At 38.3% G+C, this 22417-nt stretch overlaps 1 protein-coding gene across 5 annotated transcripts in view; it reads right to left on the reverse strand.

Moving 5' to 3' along the window:
- Positions 1-1818: 1818 nt before the first annotated feature.
- Rbp6 (RNA-binding protein 6) overlaps positions 1819-22417 on the reverse strand; it is a 169588-nt gene continuing 148989 nt past the window's right edge. For 2 of the 5 annotated variants that reach the window (XM_043214078.2, XM_043214080.2), the window contains 7 exons: positions 18418-18500; positions 18163-18247; positions 14731-14766; positions 14574-14657; positions 8244-8309; positions 7588-7829; positions 1819-6249 (listed from right to left, as the gene is read on the reverse strand). In XM_043214078.2, the coding sequence (XP_043070013.1) occupies positions 6208-6249; positions 7588-7829; positions 8244-8309; positions 14574-14657; positions 14731-14766; positions 18163-18247; positions 18418-18500 (638 nt within the window). In that variant the 3' untranslated portion in view covers positions 1819-6207. Of the gene's footprint in view, positions 6250-7022; positions 7286-7587; positions 7830-8243; positions 8310-14573; positions 14658-14730; positions 14767-17270; positions 18248-18417; positions 18501-22417 lie in introns of those variants that run through there. The other 3 variants (XM_070279363.1, XM_043214077.2, XR_011442601.1) reach the window with 2 other exon arrangements.

Here is a 22417-nt window from a genome sequence, read left to right on the forward strand (position 1 = left end):
AATATACAAATTCGTTACCGGATTTCTTTATAGAAATGAAAAAAATTGTTTATTAAATTCTTGTTATGCTTCTATTAATGTGTGTGACTTCCATTTTCTTTTTTCTGTATTTTTTTGTATCTGTTTGCCTGCGGTTTCTTGCTGTTAATTATTATTATTATTTATTTTTTACCTTGTATAGTTTGCTGTAAGTGTAGTACTGTACCAGTATATATAGACCTTATGTACACACATTGGCAATCGCATCCAACATCCATCATCAACCACCATACCAATGGATTCCATATCATATATCATCGTTTAATTTCGATCCATTCCATTTCATTTTGTTGTGTTAAAGTATTCGCACTGAAAATTGCTGGAGCTCATACGTGGCTCCATAGACAGTATGTATGTTTAATTGATTCTCATCCTGCGCTCCTTAATTACTTTACTTACATAGTTAGAATACTTACAAACTGGACGCCCTGCTATGGCGTATTTTATAAATGTATCTTCATCCCCTTGTCATCGGTCTTGTAGTTTCATATTCAACTTCTGCCTTCCCAGCATTTGTTTTTCTTTTTTGGGGTTTTTGTTTTGTCTCTAAAGATTCCTTTGACTTTTATGTGTATAAAGTATTAAAATGATTTCATCTTGTTTTGGTTACGCATTTCTTGTAAATACAATTTTAACGCCACTCCCACCTCAAGTTCGCCTTGTCTCAATTATGTATTATTTGTTTAGGTTTTTTTTGGTTTTCCTCATTTTGTTGTATATATTAATATATAATTTTCCATATAGTATAGTGTAAAATATATAAGAGATATTGTCAATATAGTAAAGGTGTTTTGTCAGCAGGAGTTCTGCCACATCCGACTGACACATTCCTGGGGGGAATTTCTTACTTATAGCAAAAATAGTCAAGTGATCGATCGTTCGTATGAAGGTTCTTTTGTATGTGATCTCCATCGTAAATGTGCTGTGTCCGCTGTGGCTCCATGTGTCTTCTTCTTTTTGGTGTTTGTTGGTTGTAGAATTTGGTGTATGTAACTGGGTTGTGTGTGCTTTGGTGAGGTGTATGTACACATGTTTATAAAAAAGAACCAAGGACAGAAATGTATTGTGTAGGTAAAAGGGTTTTCTATCGTATAAAAGCACGTCAAAGTGTAGAAGGCCCACAAATCGTATTGTGTATGGTTTATATTCCACATACCAAGCGCCATTTTCTTTTCCAGCGCCTTTCTATGCGCTTCTCAAAAGTTCCAATTGGGCGGCTTGTCTTACTTTGGGTTTTGCTTGCTTCTTTGCCTTTTTGGTAAAAAGAAAGGATCTTCGTTCGTTAGCGCTAGATATTAGTAAATTGTATTTCATTATCGTAATCTTTATCGTAATTGTAATCGTATTTGTTGATGTTTTTGCTATACTCATACACATAATAAGAACTGATATGTTTGTAAGTCAATAATAAGAGAAAAACGGAAAGCAATTCGTATATGTAACTACGTAACTCCGCCTCAAACCCAATAATCCTTATTATCATCTGGTGTGTCGCTAATTTAAAACTATTTTACATTACACATTATGTCGTTTTCGTGCCGCCTTCGATAGGATTACCCAAACTAATTGGTTTAATATCCTACCTTCGACTGTCGACCACCAATTGACATTTCGACTGACATTTGCGTATAGCTTAAAGTATGGGTACATTATTTTTAAAAAATCGTCACGGCATACTTTCTATACACACAATTCTTCGTTCTCGTTATAAAAAAGAGAGCTCACTTGTCGATTTCTACAAATTGTTATCCTTGTTCGTGTTATTCATCTTATTTTCAAGTTCAATTTAAAGCTTTTGCGCCTGCGCCGTCGAACCTTATGAATCGACTACCTATTCTGTTCGGACGGCGCATCAGTAAAAAAATAATGAAAACAGTTTTTTGTTTTTGTCTTTGTTTTGCTTTTTGTTAAAAAATGTTCTTGGTTTTTTGTTGTTGCTGTCTTTATGTTGCTCTCTGTGAATTGTTGGTGTGAAATTTTCTAATTGACTGAAATTGATTTTGTTACAAGGACGCATTGCTTGTTGCTTCGGTTTTAACTCTTCTGAATTTGATCCGGTGTACCAATATAGTTTAATATTAAAGCAAGTACTTTTGTATCGCATAGATCGTCTATATAGCGGCATTAGCTTCCTTATAGAATAAAGAGCACTAAAAATCAAACGGAATGCGTTGTAGAATTGTAGATGCAACGATCGTTAGCGGGAAAAGGGGAAGTTGTTGGAAAGGACTCAACATTACACTTAAAGCTGCATCGACTTACAACGTACAAAGGGACCCGGAACTATGCTCACAAGTCCTACGACATTTGCTACTGTCCTCCTGCGATAAGACCTACTATATAGACCACAAATAATACATACAAGTCTAAACGAATGCTGTAGTAAGTAGTGTGGCAATACTTTCGGGCATAGCTGCGAAATAATTCGGCTTGAAAAGGTTTTCCACTAAGACAGTCGAAGATCGATTCGATCTCAGCCAAATCGATACCTTGCTCTTTAGTTGATCGAGTTCATTGATATATATATATAATACTATATATATATTTCTGGTATGCATGTATATATATTTACGTGTAGGTGTATATATATTTATGTATATTTATATATTGGTGTATATTTAATGTATTCCTTTTTGGTTTTTCTCATAGCTTCTCAGCTTTTTTATTTTACTTTCGTCTCCGTTTGTTGTTGTTTTGAATTATTGCTTTTAGAACATGTCTTAAAAATATATTTATTTATATATTTATATATATGTATGTATAGTCCTTAGCGTAGGTATTATATATACGTATATACCTATATTAGGCAAATATAACATGTTTACCGTTGCTGTCATCGCTCGCTTCCCCATTAAAAATAGCAGCTGGAATTCTCGCCAATGACCTCTGACCCGCCGAGAGGAGTTCCCGCTAAAGTAAGGTCATCATCACCTCTCGTTCAAACACCCGATATGCCAGACTCCCCTGGTCTGATCTTTGTCTATCTAAAATGTACGATTTCTGTCTTTTTTGCTTCATCAATTTGTTCGTTTTGATTATTTAAATTTTAAAAGTGTGGGATGTTCATGACAAAGTCGTCGAGAGTCGAGACTTCGGAAAATCTGAAATGTTTTCTGGATGTGGGAAGGTATAGATATTATATCTCATCCATAATCGGATGGGATTGGATTCTTGGGGTCATCAGATCAACAGTTCAAACGTTAAATGTAGTTTATGTTCCACTGCAACTATTTCTTACTATTTTCATTTTTGCTTTGCTTTAAAACTAGGCATACATATAATTTAGTTTTTGGTTTATTTTTTTGTTTAAGGGGTTTCTGTTTTGGTTACATTTTGGTTTTCCTCGGCTCCCACAATTTCCCACTACGGTATATATGTTATAAGTATGTAAGTTTGTTGGTCCGAGACTTTTCAGCAAAGTCCTGGAGAGCGTTGGTTTGACAATTTGGCAAAAAAGTTATGAAAGGAACATTTTCTCTGTTTCGGCATTTGCTTTTGTTTTCTACTGCTTTTGTTTTTAGTTGTAGTTGTCAGCTCGTCTTGTTTTTTTTTTAGTTTGTTTTTTTGTTGTTGATTTTACGTCGCCTAATGCAAAAAATCTCAGACAGACAAAAAGCGCATCGTATTGTTGTTCTGTCAATTATACAATATTTCTTTTTCTCTGCTATATTTTTGTTTTTTTTTCGAAATTTTTTACCCCACTTGCTGCGCGTGTAACAAATGTTGTTTACTTATCTATCTGATAGGTTCTTGTTTGGTTTGCTTTTTCCAATAATTTAATACTCCATATAGTTGTATATAAATATATTTTTCTATTACGCCCCCGTCGATTGCATCGTCATTATCCTCAAATACATACGTCTAGTACATCCATCGTCCGGGCCAATATCGCCGGGCGGAGCGACTAGAAAAAAATTAATTGCACATAGAGTGGCCTGCATTTTTTTTTTTGGTTTTCCTTTGTTTTAGGTTCATCTTCATTTTAATGTTCATTTTTTGTTTTAATTTTTAACCGGCTCGTCCGCGTCCTTTATACATGCTTGTTTACAGATATATTTAGTTAAATGTTCAAACATTTGCGATTTTGCGCGTTTGTTTTATAAATATTTTATTTACTTAATCGTACTATATGTTGTATGTATATTAGTTCATTGTTATATTTGCATATGCTCTTACAAAGTAATTTGTTAAGTGTCTCTTTTTGATTTATCAGTAAGATCTGTGTGTGTGTGTGTGAGTTGTGTCAGAGTGTGAGTGTTGTGTAAAGTGTTTAATATTTTTTTCTTTGTTTTTCAAAAATTCTGTGTCCTTACATATTTAGGGAGTTTTTTTTTTTGTCCTCATTTCATTGTTAATTTTTTGTTTTGTTTAGCAAATAAATTGATTTATGCCTCGAGTTACAGAAATTTACTCTCTCACTTTGCTTTCATTGTCATATTTAATGCTTTAACATATTTGTCTAACTATCCGCTGTTTAATTAGCATTATTTACCATTTTGCTTTCAATGTGAACACAAAAGTTTTATTCCTTTTATTTCTTTTGGTTTTTTTTTACCTCCTACATGTAAGTTTAATGAAATAATGAGAAAGAGAAGTTCAATTCAACATAGTTAATAACAAATTGCCTTCGACTTTTGCTTTGCAATTGCATTTCACATTTACTTTTGTTTCTTGTTTCTTTGTTGTTTACTTTGGCCAATAAAGGATTTGTTGTACTTTAAAATAAATTCATAAATATAATTGTAAGCACAATTTTGATTTGATTCATCATCCCCACCCAGAAGCCCCCAATCGAGAAATGAAATGAAGTCGTCCTCTGTGGGACTAAATCAATCCGATTAATTAACATTTGCAAACACTCCAGTAATCGAAATTGTCAGTGTGGCTTATATATCGATATTTATCGTTTATCGTTGAAAGTACAATTATTTGTTGTTCATGGTTTTGCTTGGTTTTTGATTCAAGTAATTTTCCTTTTGTATATATTGCAGTTTATACTTTATATATATATAAGAGTGTGTATTCTTGTATATATAATATGTATATATATATATATATATATATATCGCCTTTAACTTTAAAAGTTACAACTTAGATACGTTAAGAATAGCAATAATAATGGTAATAATAATTTGCATTTAATAATACGCAATTAAATAATAACATTTTCGCTATTATTGCAACATTTTTGCTTTGTTTTCAACTTTATCGTTTTTTATTAGTTTTTTTCCCCCTCATGCAGTTTTGTGATTTAAAAATTTTTGTTTTTTGTTCGTTTGTTGGTTTCTCATTACTTAAAAGTGGTACGCCCCCTCGCGGTGTTGTCATCCGTTTCTGGGGGGCGGAGTGTGGGCGATGGGCGCTGGGCGGTGGGCTGATAGGCGCACCATCCATTTTTTGCTTGGTGAGCTGGCACGCCCACCATACGCCCGCCATCCAACCGCGCCATGCCCCCGCCACTCCAGTTGGACGCACAGTTTCCGTTTAATTTGCATTTTAAACGATTTTTGCTGCACACGTTGCATCTTTCGGGGCCAAGCGTTGTTGCTGCTCTTGTAGTGGTTGTTAAATTAAAATTAATTTTTTTGTTTGTGTTCGCTCGTAGTTTTTCCTCCATCTTTTTTTTTTACGTTTTTACTTGGCTTTCTATACGCGCATGTGTGTGTGTGTTTGTGGGAGTTGATTTTTTTTTTGCGTTTCTGCCATCCGTTTATATGAACGTATTTATATATACGTTAATTAATTAATTATAATATGTGTGTTTGGTTTATTGTTGTTTCTGTTGCAGTTGTAGTTGTTGCTTAACGGATTTAATTTTGCAATGTGGGGAAATACACGCATTTGCGTATTTGCAAGTGTGTTATATGTAATATGTACTTTATTTGATTTATATTTATATATATATATATATATGCACGTGTATATATCATTTTAAATTATTTTTCTTTTTTGTTGCGCTCTGTGGTTGCAGCATTACACACACACACACACTCATTTGTGTGTTTTTGTCATTGTTGCTAAAGTTGCATGTCCTGCTGCTGCTGATGCTGCTACTTCTGCTGCGTCTCCTGTTGCTGTTGCTGTTGCTATTACTGCTGCTGCTGCTTCTGTTGTTGTTGTTTTAATTCATGTTGTTGTTGTTGTCATTGCGGTTGTCGGCGCCACCTTTTAATGGTATCCATTTGTAAATGCCGCAGGAATTAGTGGTCCCTGTAAATAAACGTTTCGTGGAGAACAAAACAAGCAAAAACACCAAAAATTATTTAAATAAAATGAAATTTCTAGTTGCATATCTACGCACACATACATGTATGTATTTAAAAATATAGATATTTTTATAAATATATATATATATAGAAAGTAAACATTGATAGGTATACATATATATATGTATTGAATATAGGAGATAGTAGAGTGGAAAATTGTTGAAAGAAGAAAAAATGGAAATGGAAAATTTGAGAGTTATAAAATTCATATTCGATTGCTAAATAAATAAAGTAAGAAAAAGTAAGAAATGTTCACAAAATGGTGGCAGGGCTTGATAAATACATATATGAATCGCTTACTACAAAATCAGAATCAGGCAATCAGAAATTCATGGCATAGAAATGCATATTTTTCTAAAATATTCGGTTGGTTTTATCATATCTTTTATCAAGCCCCGCCGACAGCCATGGATAATAAATATGTTTTCATATGATTTATTTTAGTTTGCAGCGAGGCAATATGGGAATATTAAAATATTCATATAATACATATATGGTGTATACAATTTAAATAAATAATAATACTTTAATTGAAACGGCCTAGAAAACTGTGCTTGTGACGTGCATACATATTTTTACGATTATTTTTTTGTTCTATATTTTTATTGTTTTTTTTTTTACTAGTTGGTTGAAGTTAAAAGAATTTGATTGTTAATAATTGAAATTTTTTAGTTGAAAAAAGAAGAGAACACGCTGTAGTTTTGTTGGTGTGCCTACCTTGTGCAACTGCGTTTGTTTTATACTCTTATTTCTTTTGTTTGCTTTCGTTTATTTTTATTTTTTATTTGCATTTTTTTCATACATATATATATTTTTCGATTTAAATATATAATGGGGGTTTTTTTCTTTTTTTACTTTTGCATTTCTTTTGTTTTATTTTTGCTTTTGCTTTTCTTTTTGTTTTTGTTCTTTTAGCATTTTTATATTTTGGGTTATCAGTCTTTTTATATATTAGCCATCGCAAAGTTCAACGAATAAATCTGTACGAAATGAAAGAGAAATACATACAATATATAGAAGGATAACGCAATAGTTTAACTCTACATCGGCAGTCTCTCCTTATCTTTACGGTATGAGTGTGGTGGTGTGTCTGTGTTGTGTGGGTGAGTGTGAATTCTAGAATTCTTGAGTTTCGGAAACTCTAGTTTCATGTGAATGTTTATATTTCTTTATTTTCATTTTAGTTACTGCTTAAACACTACGGACTAGACCCAGAGATCCAAAACGGTTTGGTGGTTTTTGGATTTTCGGGGCTTTTGGGGCTCAAATAGCCTTAACTTACCGGGCTGTAGTTCAACGGAGCTCGGCTGACGGCAATCGGAAAGCCGGACGGCTGCGGGCTGGTGGCCTGCACGTAGCCCACATTGTCGGCGGCCGCCGAGCTGTACATGTCAATGGTCGGACCAGGCGAGTTGGTCGAGGGGAATCCCTGCCGGGTGGCCGTGGTGGCGGCTGCGGCATGAGGCGATGCCGATGGCCCGAAGCTATGGGCGGCCGCGGCAGCTGCCTGGTAGTTGTTCATCACTGGAGAACAGGAATGTATTTGGTTATAAAAAGGAATTTTGGCAGATTTCTTATGAAGTTACGAAAATTATTTGATTTCGGAGACTTTTCAAACAAAAAGTGTGGCAACGTTGCGTATGAGTGATATTGCCCCAAAATGTATGCTATGTTTTTTTAAATATCACTCATACGCAGGGTAGACCGTTTGAAATGGAAAATAATTGGAAAAAAGGCTTTAATTAATGTTTTTATTAAAATTGTAAGAGAAAAATCTAATATTATTTATAAAAATTTAGTTTTCTAAATTTAATTTTGGTTACAAAAAAAAACGTTAGTAACTAAAAAGTTACTTCAACTTCTTTGAAGAAAAGCAAACAAATATTTGTGTTGGTTATACAAAATAACTTTTATTCAAAGTTTACTGAGGTCACTCACCTGACAGAGCCTGGGTCAGCAGCGGAGTGTTGTTGTTGGGGGTTAGCTGCCCGTTGGTTAGATCAACTGTAAGTGGCAAAAGAGGGCGAGAGGGGAGTGATTAGTTTGGCGGCTGAAATCGCGGCTGGGTGGATCATAACTAGGCAAGTAAAAATCGGGCACTTATATAGGTGGTGCCCGGCGACACAAGAGTATACAAAAGTAATCAAGGCTGAGCTAAGGGTACATGTACGAACAGGAGTTAGAGGTAGAGGTATATGGTTATATATATATAGAGTTGGTATGGAGTGAGAGAGTACGAGTACGAGTAAGAGTATTCGAGTATGCGATTGTTATACATGGTGGCTATAGCTTTGTTATAACGGTGTGCCAAGGAAGCAAACAATCAAAAGCGAAAGTAAACAACTCTAACTAGTCCCAGAACAACTACGATGCCAAACACAAACAAAAGACGAACCAAAGAGCGAAGGGATATACATTTATATAAAGGGCTCCAAACATATACATACATAAATATATATATATTGGTATGTATATAACTGGATGTCTGGGAAAAATAAAAGAGGAAAGGAGGAAGCGCTAACTGGAACGCAGGTTATGAAAACACAAAGTGCTCGGTTATTAAACGAGCCAGGGAGGAACGGGGTAAATGGGTTTGGGGGTATTGTTGTCGCTACGATGACAAAACAAAGCCAAACTAAACCAAACCGAACCGAACCAAACCAAAACCAAAGGCGAAAGCAAACCAAACCAATCCGAACCCATCCAAACCCAGTTACTACGCTTGGTTTGCCCAGTGATGTGCACTTTCTTCTACACCCTGTAGCCCTATTCACCCCTTTCGCCCTATTTTTTTGGCCCACAATTTTTTTTTGGGCCAATGCTGTTATCATTGTTATCGTTTTTTGTTGCTGTTTTGCCTTGTTATGGTCACAGCTGCTGCAGCAAGTAAAAATACGCCAGCGCCAATATTGAAATGACAGCAGAATGCGAATGTGAATACGAAACTGAATGAAGGCAAGCGAAAAAATTGGTAACGGCTTAAGAGATGAGGGAGGGGCAGATGGCTTGCTGGCGGGCTGGCTTGTAGGTGGTGTCGGAAGCGTAGCAGTTGCATTTCCTGCGGAAACACAAAAATTGATGTAACGTAACGTGACGTAACGTAACGAGGCATGTCCCTGGCAGCAGTCAGTCGTTTGCTTACAGTCCCCATTTCCCTATTCTTCCTTGCCTCCCCTATAAAACCCTTTTTCATCATCACCACCCTATACCCCTATCCCTCCCTTTTCAGATAGCCAAGCGTTACGACCTTCCTCATAGCTGTGTTGTGCGTTTTATGGCGCCAATCAACTTTGGCTTACGTTTAGTTTACGTTTTTGTGCGAAATCTCGGTGCGCCATGTTGTTTTCATTAGAGTTGAGATACAAAGAAGCGGATCCGGACCCGTATCCGTACTCGGACCGAAATAAAGATCCCGTAAAAGCTACAGCTACAGCAGCAGTTGCAATAGCAGTAACGGTTGCTTTTGTAAATAAATAACTTATTTAGCCGGGCTTTTTCGGTCTGCCATTGCATGAAATGCGTTTCCGTTTCTGGGAGGTCGGAGCTGGTAGTCGGAGCAATCGGGAGCCGGGGGAGTTTTTGTGGTAAAATTGCTATTGTCAGTCTTGCGGTTGTGGAAAAACAACTGTTCCCAGCTGTCGACCTGGCAACCCGGTTTCGAAGCTCATACAGTCACAATAAAAGGTTAAATTGAGACATTTGAACAAACAAAATCGGTCAAACGAAAGGCATTTACATTTACATGATGATCATGAAGCTACACAATTTCCACATGGCGGTTATATTAAAACTAGAGTATACATAAAACAGGTTTTCATATATATGTTGTGTATGCTGGGTTATACAAGGTATATAAATGGTTACAGTTTTTTTATTTTTACTACTAAAGAGGTCTTTTTAAAAACATTTTAAACTACATTAAAGTCAAATTGTGGTTTCATCGTTGAGATAAATGTTGTGTGTGTAAGAAATGTTTGATGAATCGACACTAAACATAAAGTTTTGTCAAAACTGAAGAAAAACTACACATAAATATATATACTTTGATATATATTTGTTTTCCAACTACGACTGTCGACCCAAAAATCGAGCGTTCAGTTTACAATCTGTGTTTATATATTATTTTTTTTTTGGTTTTATTGAGCTCTTTGCTAAACTTTTTCTATAAACTAACAGTTTACATACAGAGTTAATAATCATAAAATGTGAAAATTTGTTTTGGATATGGAGCCAAATAACGGTTATAGGTTCAATATAAAGATGGATTATACGTATATAAAAAGTTTCTAATGCTTTTACGAATATGCATTGGAACAATAAGACGACCATTAGCTGACCTTGTTGATTTTTGTTGCCCGGGGCTGTGGTTGATGTTGTAGCTGTTGCTTTTGCTGTTTGCTGTTTCATGGTTGAAGCCAAAGTAGTTTTAGTTGCCAAGTTGCTGTCGAAACATTACGCATACGCCCCGTTGGCCACTTTGTCACTCTCGATGCCGTCAAATTTCATTCCCATCGAATCGAAACGCTAATATTACGAGAGCAAAGACAGAAGCCAGCAGCGGCTAAAAAGCCATTGCCTAAGGCCATAGAGAAAGGATAGAGAGACTTTTGCTTTTTTGGGTTTTCGGTTTCGGCATTGAGTCCGCATTTATTTTATTTTTCGCTTTATCTTAGTTTTGTGCATTTATATTAAGTAATAACTTTTCGCAATTTGTATCTGCGCAAGCAATTTCAATTCTGCATTTGGCAAATGGATTTCGGTTTAATTTTTATCTTTTATTTTTTATTTTTTACTCCTTGTCTTGTTTTGAAGCGTTTTCTTATAAATCACAGTATATACGTGTAAAATACATATAGGTAGGCATGTGTATATGTGTGTTTGTGTCTGCTTTAGTGTGTGTATGTGAGTATGTGTTTAATATATAGGTTTTGTAAATAACTCGCAAGCGTTTGGTAATTGCCAATTTAAATATTTGCAAAATACCTTGAAGCAGTTGCACGGATGCCTCATCCGAATGCCACAAAGTTGCGACAATTGCATTCAATTAACTAAGTAACAGCTTATCCATTTATAGAATATTTTTGTATTTGTTTTTTAGTTTTTAATTTTTTGTATGCCACATTGGGTTGTGTTTAGATTTTAAGTAGCTAGGTGTTTGTTTGTGTATGAGAGAGGACATTGAAAAATGGCATTTTTCATCAACTCAAAGGAGATTTGTTGTGGATTTATTTATATTATTTTGGTTTTGTGTGGCTAAGTTGCTTCTCGAAAATGGATGGACATTAATATTGTTATTTTTTCATTATTGTACAAATCAAATCGATTCACGCCTCGTATAAAATGAATATCAGAACTTAACTTGTAAACGTCGTATATTAAATATTTGTATATATAAATATGTATATAATTATAATATATATTTAATGTATATAGTAATGTCTAGATGTACTTTTTTTTTTTAAAAAAGGAGAGTCAAAAATTTCGCTCGATTCGTTGTGGTTGTTAGCCATTGTTTTCTTAGCCATCTTTTTGGAATACTTGCGATGCACCGATGAAGGAAGGAATTTATCAATGATTTTTCAATGGTTTTTAATTCACAAAAGGCTTAAAACATACATGTATATGTGGGCCAAATGCGGTTTGCTATACATGTACGCGTATAGTATACATGAAACGGAATAACAAAGCTACGGATAATGGACAAATCTACTAATTAATAAACTTTAGCCATGACAAAAATCTCTGCAGGTTTGCTAATTATCTAGAAACTCATGGGACCACCAATGGAAATACACCAAAAACAAAACCGGAATATGGAAAACGCTGTTTGTAAAAAAATGACACAACAACAAAAAAAGAGGAGAATATATGGAAAAATTTCATACATTATATGGCTGCAAATTAATTAAAGGATAATAATGGCACTACAAGTGACAGGCCTGCTAAAATTTGTTGTTATCTAAATGTTTTTCCAACTCCGATGTGCATTTTGTTCGTTGGAGTCTCTGTTTTTGTTGTTGTGGATAGAGTGGGTAGTGGGTAGCAACTAATTTATGCATACAAGGACTACAAATAAAATTTGCATTTAAATGTTACGGTAAAATAGTTTTATAAATAATAGATGAGTGTCCCTGAATGGGGATTCCTGGGGGATGGATGTTGGATGGGATGGTTGGTTGGCGGAAAAAATGTAAGATAAGGATATATATGGATATCGAGTATGGTATTCTATATATTTTCGTTACATTTTGCCGAATACGAGTATTGTGTCATATTTCTAAGTGGGTTCCTCTAGAGGCCGATATATATTTGTTTATATAGAGTAACTAATTTAGCATAATTGTTTGTATGTATATGAGTAAAAGCTTGTCAGTTTTTGTGTGATTATGCTGGCCTACATCTAAACGAATCTAATTATTCGATTACATCCGATTACGACTGATTATTACGGGTGCTAGCTGCTCTATATAAGTAATTATAGGATTGGTAAGTATACTTTTGGAACAACTCTAGTGACTACTTGGGGGATTCCGGCTAATAGAGCTGCGGTAATTGGTTAACTGCTCCAACATTATATGGGGGTTCATTGTATGTAGGTCTGTAGATGTCTCAGCTATATAGATCTACTTCTGTGTTTGTGTGTTTTTGGTGTGTTGAAGTTACATTTTCTATGTAGTTTCTGAGAAATATCTCGTTAGTATTTCTTTCTGTGGCATGTGGCAAGTGGCATGTTGATTTTACAGTTGTAGTCGTTACCATTTACCGTAGACACAAGCTAATCTAAACGCTCTGGGTTGCATTTGTTGCAGCTGGATTGTTGGATTTGTTGCAATTGCTTTACTTGCATGTTTACCTACTTGTCAGAGTTGATTTACTTGACACTTTGGTTGGAAAAAAGGCGGCAATGAAAACGGCAATCATTCTCATACTCATTCTCAATCTCAATCTCAGACTTGTGCGATATATAGTTTTCCCGTTAGTGTTTTAGAAATTAATGTTGCCCAGAAACTGCGATTTGATGGCCGCGGTTCGAGCCGTTAGCGCCGTGGCCAGCGGCAGGGTCAGCGCCGGTTGGTGGTAGGCCGACTGGCCGTGGGCGTGCGCATGGCCAGGGGCGTGGCCGGGTGCCTGGCCAGGAGCGTGCCCGGTGGGGGCAACACTGGCGGCCGCCGCCGCAGCAGACGCCCCGCCGCCAGCAGTGGCTGCTCTGCTGCGGCCCGGGGCCGTGCTACAAGCAGTACCATAACTTCTACCGATGCCGCAAATAGTCAAGCCTACAAAATCATACGAGATACAAGATAGATGAAGCGAGACAGAAATGTCAGAGGCTGAGAGAGAAAGAGAGATGGGTCAAAGGGCAAACAATAAGGTAAAGTGTGAAAGCTATAGCCCGAAAAATATTGTTACTTAAGCAATTTTAGTTTCAATTTAACAAAATTTAGTTAAAAACATCGATTTTTTGCCCAACTATTTTAAAGCTATAGCTCTCTTAATAGGTATTCTTTCTGGGTTCCAGGAATTAAATCTCATATTATCTAAAAGCCCTAGTAGCCAGTGTGGAATATATCTTTGTATTCAGTATGTGGTGATGGGTGGGGATTGGGTTGTAGGCGAATGATAAACTCAAGGCCAAGCAGCTTTAATGATTTAATCTGCAGGATGCGCAGGATTCAATTCTAGGGGTTCTAGATTTCAAATGTCGATGCTTCTGCGTGTTTCGATTCATTTCCGATCTTTAACTATTTTGTGCATTGATATGACGAACGCATTTTTTTAGGAATTTTCTTTTGTGATTTATTTAATAAATGAGCTTGATGTAATACGCGATAGAACTATATTTAGTTAGGGCGCTCGAGCTCGAGTTCAATAGGCCATAGGTCCTAGGCCATATAGTCGCCGATCAGGATCCGATTCTCCGGCACAACGCCCATCACACCCGCTGCAAAGCAAAAATATACAGACAAAAAGAATAAAGAGTTTGAAAGCCGAAAAGAAAGATACACAAATGTTTGTTTCGAGATTGGTGATGAAAGAAATACACACAACATTCAGTTAGTAATGCTGATGGGTGTTACGAGGCCTTTCGTCATATCAAGTGGCACAAACTAGTCAGTTTCGGGGATTAATGTATGTTTTTAGTCACAGAGGATGCTTTCTTCACTCTCACTCACATAAAAATAATGAAAAGGAGTGTGCCTATGTGTGTGTGTGTTGGAGGATTTGGGTGTGTCCTGTGGGTGTGATTGTGTGGGTGTGCGTCGGACTTACCAGTTGGATAGGGCAGACCGAAGCTGGGATAGCCCGAGTAGCCACGACCAGCGGCATAAGCAGCATAGGCAGCTGCCGGAAAACCTGCACAAAATACAAGAAAAAGTATTATTTAATTTTGGTTTTTAATTTTTCTAATTAAAGATGGAGTGCTTACCTTCTGGCAATGTCCCCAGACCCCACATGATGTTATCTGTATGGACAGTCGCATGGAAAACAAGAGAGAGCACAGAAAAGAAAGGCATAAACAGATAATTACTGACATTCACACCATTTTATCATAGCTAATGAATAATGAATATGAAATGAAAATCATTATCGAGATTATATCGCAACTAATTGATAATAGAGTGTAAGTATGATAGACTGGTTTACTAAAATCAGTTGTTTTGTTTATCGACTCGAGTGTACTTAGAGTTCTAAAGTGTGACAACTAAGGAACTGTCGATTTCAGATCGATAGTTCCACTATATACTAATTAAATATATATGTTTGTAGTATTGAGTTCTAAGCACCCGATTTTTGTTACGGTGCACAACTATCTGAGGGAAGAAGAAAGTCCCCCCTCTTTGTTGTTTGTTTCTGAATTAACAGCCTTGATCTGAGCTATATAGAGTTATATATATGTTGAGTTACATTTGATCGACAATTCTAAACACTTATGGTTACGTAGATATAAGCTAAGACATTTAGTTTCTATTCTATGAGTATAAAATTGAGTAATTTCGCTAAATATTTGTTTGTTTTTCAAGTTATATATTAAGTCTTTCGAGTGGGGGCAATTCTAGGGCCTGTTGTTGAGCATTTCTACAAAAATGCCACATGTCTTCAGGCCATTGCCCGCACCGCCACTAATTTATGATAATAACTAAACATTAAAGTAGAAAATCGAAATCGGAAACTAAACACACACTGTTGACAAAAAACTATAAAAAGGGCTATTTAAACACTACAAATCAAGAGGTTCATGTAATATATAGTCAGGTAAAGGTTAACAGCTATGGGAGGATATATGTTAGTTAAAAAATAAGTATCTAAGAATTTTGATTCGGCTTCGGATGAGTTCCGCTCCGCCTTCTATGTCACTTCTCCATCTTTCATCTTTGGCATCATCGTGATTGGGCTTTGGGACGACTGGCTGCATAATTCTTGCTGCTTCATCTTTGATTGCTGCGACTTAGGCTAATATTACAATGGATTTCTAGAATTAACTAGAGTTTGATTCCAATTTGAATTTGAATTAGAGTTTGGAGTTTGAATTTGAGCGCTTAATGCGCTTATCGTAATGCAATAGATGCGTGTATGTGGTTGTTTATGCATGTACGTATGTATAATAAATATCTAGTTTCAAGTTTAGTCAAATATTAATGGCTATGGGCAAACAAGTGTATGTGTATGTACGATTGCACAAGTGTGTGTCTAAGTGTGTGGTAAGATAACGGGTTTCTGGGGGAGTTGCCTCCGTTTACGATTACGGGTCATCAGCTGTCTGAGCCGTAATTTGCCAGGGACCTTGTAATTGGTCCGAATGCATGTGAGCACATCCATTATCCATGATCCATTTTGGAAAATTACACTCCGACAGCTGTCCAGCCATTTGCAATGGCATCTGTAGAACTTCAGTCCACTGGTCATCATCAATTTTTCAAATTAAACTCACACATACTGACACACCTAGCACGCACAACCAAACACACACATACACTGTGTATACTTAAATACTTTCTTTTGGGGGCGTACTTTTGTCAATCCCCACTTAATCGCTAATTCGATACAATTGCTAGGCTTTTGAATTCAATTCGATTAAGTTAGTGGCTTTTGGCTGCGCTTCTAGTTAAGTACTCGTACAATTTTTAACATCTATTGATATTGATATGAGCTTTTACGTATAATTAGAAATGTTTGATATACAAGAGAAGATCCGAGAAGACATTGTTATGTATTTGTTTTTGTATGGTTCTTGCATTCATATGGGGGCTCTTAAGTTCTAGGATAAGTCGCCCCGTGTCTAAGACAACTTTTACGATCGCCTTCTAAGATCTAAGGGCATCGAATAGTCTCTAAGCAGATCTCTAGGACCTGCACTTAGCCTAGGTTCTTAAATAATTCGCGTTTCCTTATCTCCATTTTGGTAAGAAAACGAATGCGCTGCTATTTAAGTAATTTAGTCATATAACGCATACGCCGCGTGGCCTAAACGCAGCTTAGACAGACACAAAATATAGGTATACGATATATAATATATAGTACATATGGCATAAGTAATTAGTAAGTACATGGCTAATTAGAAGTTACAAGTAATCCTAAGCCTATTCTTTAGCCGCTTAGCATAAATATTATTTGGACATTGAGACGGAATGAGAGAGAGTCATTTATAAATATATATATAGGAATTTATATATATATTTAGGTGTTAGTGGTTAGTGTTGTTGTTCAAAGTGTATTTTGGGGAAAGTGTTTTTTTAGGAAAAGGATTTTTAAGGAACTATCATATGATAGTGAAATATAAAAAATATTATAAGGACTATGCCAAGTTTTAAGTTTTTTTTTCCGATTATTAAATTAATATTGTAAGTCCAATTAAGAGAGATTAATATTTAAGATTTAATGCATGTTATACACACTTAAAGTTCTTTGAAATAAATATATTTTTTTTATTCAGGCATAGTCCTCTTAAAATGCTTAAAAAAGCTAAAATCTCATAAGCTTTATTAGGTTGCTTGAGGGAGGGCTCACTGTGGCCTGGGTGGTCAGATTCCAGGCAACTGATACAGTGAGGCCGCTGCTGCTGCCGCCGTATTGGCTCCCGCCCCGATCTCGAGACCCCCGGGCATGGCCAGGAGCTCGCTTAGCGGATAATGGGCTGCTGCAAGTGCGGCATTTTGTCGCAACTGAGCTTGCTGCGCCACAGCTGCAGCTGCCGCGGCTGCTGGGGCATTGGCAGCAGCTGCCGTTAAGGCGCCCAGAGCGGTGGCCGGCGTTCTCAGGCCGCTGCTCACTGCGGCGGCGGCCAGAAGGCGTTTGTAGCCAACCACTGCCGCGGCATCGGCATACAGAGAGTTCGCCAGAGCGGTATTGCTTTGACCTGGAAGGGCGTTGGCTGCCGCGGCGTATTGCAGCAAGGAGGGCGTGGCAGCAGGGGTGGGAGTGGTGAGCGGCAGGAGGCCAGGGGCAGCGCCAGCAGCCGCGGCCACAACTTGGGCCAAACTGGGCTGCTGTTGTTGCTGCTGCACTTGCTGTTGTTGCTGCTGTTGCTGTTGCTGGGCGGCCACAACGGCTGCAGCCTGAAGATGAGCAGGCAGGGGGTAGGGGGAGTAGCGCAACGAGCTGAGCAAGTGGTTGTGGGTGGCATGGGAGTGGGGTGTGTGGTGGGTGGCCGACTGTGGTGTGTGTGAGTGTAGCTGCTGGTGGTGGTGGTGCTGATGTTGCTGCTGCTGTTGTTGCATCTGCTGTTGATGCTGTTGCTGCTGCTGCTGCTGGTGCTGCTGCAGCACGGAGGCGGCAGCGGCTAAACTACTCGGCAACAGGCCGGCAGCGGCCGTAGTGGCCGCCGTCGAATGGGCGTGGCTGCCCCAGACTACCAACTCACCGTATGCAGAACGCCCGGCGGCCCGTGTCTTGGCCAAGTTGGCTGGCAGCATCACTTCCTTGGGCTGCGCCTTCTTGCATTCGACCTGAAATGAGATATAATATATTAAAAATTATAATTTAGAAATATATAATATTAAAGTTTAAAGAGCCATTTGGGACTACATGTAAGTATACAACGTACACTCTCTCTATATGGCCAAAACAAAAATAATTGGAAAAAGAACTGCGATTCAGACCGCCACGCTTCACTTACCATTTTGTTGTTTATCTCGTGGAAATGAATTTCGCAAACTTTGTCTACCACATCTTCGCTTTGAAATGTAACGAAGCCAAAACCTGCAAAAGAAGAAAGAGTGGGCGGTGAAGAATTAGTTAGAGAAGGGCCCAGTGAAATAAAGAATGAGAAGTGAGTGAGTCGGTGGGGGGTCTGGGAGTCAAAGGAGTGGGCCAAAAAAGTTTAAGGGCTGCAAAAATTGAACGAAATATGCTTTTGTGTGAGCGGAGCGGCTAAATAATTTACTCAAGTGTCGGGACCGAGACAGAGGCAGCTCTTAACCTCCAGAAGCCCAGACCTCCGCTACCAACTACCAAACGATTCGATCTACCAGGATAGCTGTCCTCCGGCTGACCTCAATATGCATCCCTGCAGGGCCTCAAGTGGCGGCTGGGCGAGTAATTCAAACACTGGCCGCTCCGAGTTTACATAATAAACTTTGGCCAGCGGACACAGCTCAGATCCCAAGCTTTCGTCCTCAACTGGCCTAGTACCCTGCCCCTGGCCCACCCGTTTTGGCCGCCTTGGGATCGGCCATAATAACTTTGTCCTAATGGCTGGCCAGCTCGCTCTCAGTGCAGCTATTTTTGATATCTTCAATTTTGGTAGCCGACGAGGAACTTAAATTCCAGGAATGTCAAGTCATTCGGGGTTTTTACGGCCCGGAATTGGTCCAGGATTTATTATGGCTTAATTAAATTTCTTCCATTTGCTGGCATTGCAGTTTTTGGTCAAAAGAAACTTCAAGTATCCTTTTTTGTGAAAGGCTTTCCTTTAAAGTTCCTGGATAGGTGGAGAGGAGGCTTGATTTAAGTTGGAATTTCTTGTAAAATAGTTGTTAAATTTTTGATGTTTTATTGAATGAGTCTGGAGTCTTATCTCAACTTAATTACATTAATTTCTTATTCCACAAACAATCCAAGTTACTCCTTTTGGCCAAAAACTTTTCATCCGATTGGATTTCTAAAATTCCCTTTCCCAGCCCGTTCCAATTTTCGCCACTTTGGCCTTATCGGGGCTTTTCAATTAGCGCAATTGTCTGAGATTTCACTTGGCCGAAAAGAAGGGCTATGTACCACTCCACTCACCCCTCTCTGGCTCTTGCTCTGTGCAATTAGCAAGGCCAAGTGCAGACACCTGATGCCCCAAACAACACCCATACACCCACCGACCCGTACACCCGCATCTGTGTGTGCCATGCGGGCGAAAGGGGCGTGGCCAAGCTGGGCGTAACTGACAAATTAGTTGAAACAAGTAACAGTAAACACGCAGGCTTATTAGCGACATGTGCCGTGGAGAAGCAGAAGCTCCGTGCAAAGTCCTTTTCCTTGAGACCTCCCACACTTACCGGAGTGTGTTTGTGTTTGTATTTGTATTTGCTTTAATTATATAAAATTAGCGCACGTTGCAAGTAGCACGTAAAGCCAACTGGCTACTAGGACTAAGTAGTAGCAGTTTGGGTTTCAGTTTTTTCATTTCGTTGTAGCACGTTGCAATATCTGTTAGTAGTAGTCTTTGCCACTTTTGGGGCCACTCATAAATCAGCCGTGGAACAAATGAAGCCGGCAATTTCCCCTAAGCACCCGTCCTGCCCGACTCACATGCTCACATGCACCTTGCACCTCCACATGTAACTCAATCAAAAATGTATCTGGTGGATACAAATGCGCCCGGGCAGCATGAGGAATGACTACATACTGGTTGCCCAGTTAATTCGCTGCCTGATTCCAAAAGCTAGCGAACAGGAGAGCCGGCAAGCCTGAAGAGCCGCAATTTTTGAGTCCGGTTGCCATTTTTACCTGTCGAAAATTTCCCGCAGGACGGTTGCTGGAGCGATAGGAGCTGACGATGGTCTTGGCAACTGCAAAAATTGCACACTCATGCATGTTATTGCCAAGAAGCGGACACAGATATATGTTTTTTTTTTTGTCGGCAGGGTATGGGTGGCACGGAGGTAGGAGTAAGAGTGGCATGGAGCACCGTGGCACGGCGCGATAGAGCCAGCCTAGAGCCAGCTGCTGTTATGACTGCGCTGCGCCGGCTTGCCAAAAAGAAAAATTACAAAATTTTCAATTTTAATATTAGTGGCGGCTGGCGACGCCAACTGCCAAGCCAAGCCCCAACCCAAACCCATGCCCTGCACCGAACTCCACCTACAACTAGGGCTGGCTGCTTAGGCGCACGTTGGGCATGTCCTTGGCTTGCCAAATGAAATTCATAGCATAGTTTTGGGCGCTGCCGAGGCTGCTCTCAACTCTATATTTGTGCAGGCGAGATTGCCTAAACGGGAATGGCTTTAAACTAGCTTTTAAAGGTTTTTAAATATGGGAAATAATTTTTGCTTTTAATAATTTCAATAAAATATTTAATTGATATCTTTATATTATATTTCATAGTCCATTAGGTTTAGAACCTTAAATTATTTAAAGTTTTCTAATTGCCACAATCTTTTAATCTATGGATTTTATTCAAATAATCTTTAAAATACCTTTAGGTATGAGATATTCTCTTAAATATTTGAAAATCCTTTTAGGGCATTCTGACTGTAATTGCAATAACCTGCATTGTTGTCGTCGTAGTTGCTATTGGCTGCCTATATTGTTTTATGGCATATTCATATATCGTATCCTGTATAGTTTTTCCTTCCATCCCTCTCCCCCCATTTTTTGCCCATATCCCGTAGCCTGTTCTGGGCCAACTGCCACTGCTGTTTGTTAGCTGGGAAAATGGCGCTGCAATTTTCAGTGACCAGGCTTATACTCTGGCTATGTCTGTCCGTTTGTCTGTCTGACTGTTTGTCTGTCGGGCTCTGTATATGTGTGTCGCTGTGCTGCACACATGATTTATGAATGAGTAACAAACTTGCTGCCGTGTAGCAACCGAGCAGCCAACAACGTCTTTTCCACTTTTCTTTCACTTTTTTTTTTTTTTTTGTTTTTCTGGTGGCCCTTCTTTATTATAGTTGGTGTATGTGTACGTGGCAATTGCCACACATACACATAACACACACATATAAATATACATATAGAGAACGCTCTCGGATCGGATCGATAAAATGCAATTACAGGCATATCGCAAGTGCCAGTAGGCAACGTTGGACTCGACTTCTCATGGCAATAAGGTCGTACATCGTACATCCTAGTACATCGTCCGACTGTACAAAAAGTCGCCGTGGCCATCGTGTCCTCCATGTCCTCGTGGCAATGAAGGCTTCTGCTACACAACTAATACCCTTTGATTAACGACACACATTTTCTATTGACCGCCCCCTTGCCAGCCTGCCTGTGAAGTTGGGCAGTTGGCTATTACCCACTTTGGGCCACCTTCAACTACCTTCTCCGTAGTCCGCAATCCCCCACTCTCAGGCCAGCCAATAACCAACAATGTCTGCATATTTCATTCGGCGATCGATGCACGCAATTGTAATTTGCAAAGCTGACATGTCCTGGCCAAAATGAATTGCTCAGTGAATGAGTCGTGTCAGTGGCTAAACGCTCTTCCAATGCATTTTTAATTGGAAAATCGCAAAATCGGATCAGAAAATCAGAAGGCAAGTATTCTAAGCCGGAAATTCGTAGAAAACTTGTCTTTGTCTTATTCTACTGCCTTGACTGTAAATTTTTAATGGAATGACTTGAAAAAAGTATTCTTGCCATTAAAATAAATAATAAATTGCACAAAAAACATTGAAAAGCTTATTAAACTTTCTGTCTATTGGAAAATGTAAAAATCCGAACAATTGCTGTGCAGAATATTATTTTTTCTCAGCTCATTATGGCTCGTTTGGCCCCAGGGCGGCTAAATCTTTCATGTGATGACTTGACGGCCTTCACATTATTTTTAAAATGCCTCATATTTGTTTTTATTGGCTTCTGCCTGATGCCTGCTGCCTACCCATTTTCAAGCCTTCGCTTTTATTTTTTATGTATGTATGACTGCATCATCATGCAGTTCCAGCATACTCCAGCGTCCAATTAAG

This window comes from Drosophila bipectinata, chromosome 3L (genome assembly GCF_030179905.1).
Source record: "Drosophila bipectinata strain 14024-0381.07 chromosome 3L, DbipHiC1v2, whole genome shotgun sequence".
NCBI classification, from domain to species: domain Eukaryota; kingdom Metazoa; phylum Arthropoda; class Insecta; order Diptera; family Drosophilidae; genus Drosophila; species Drosophila bipectinata.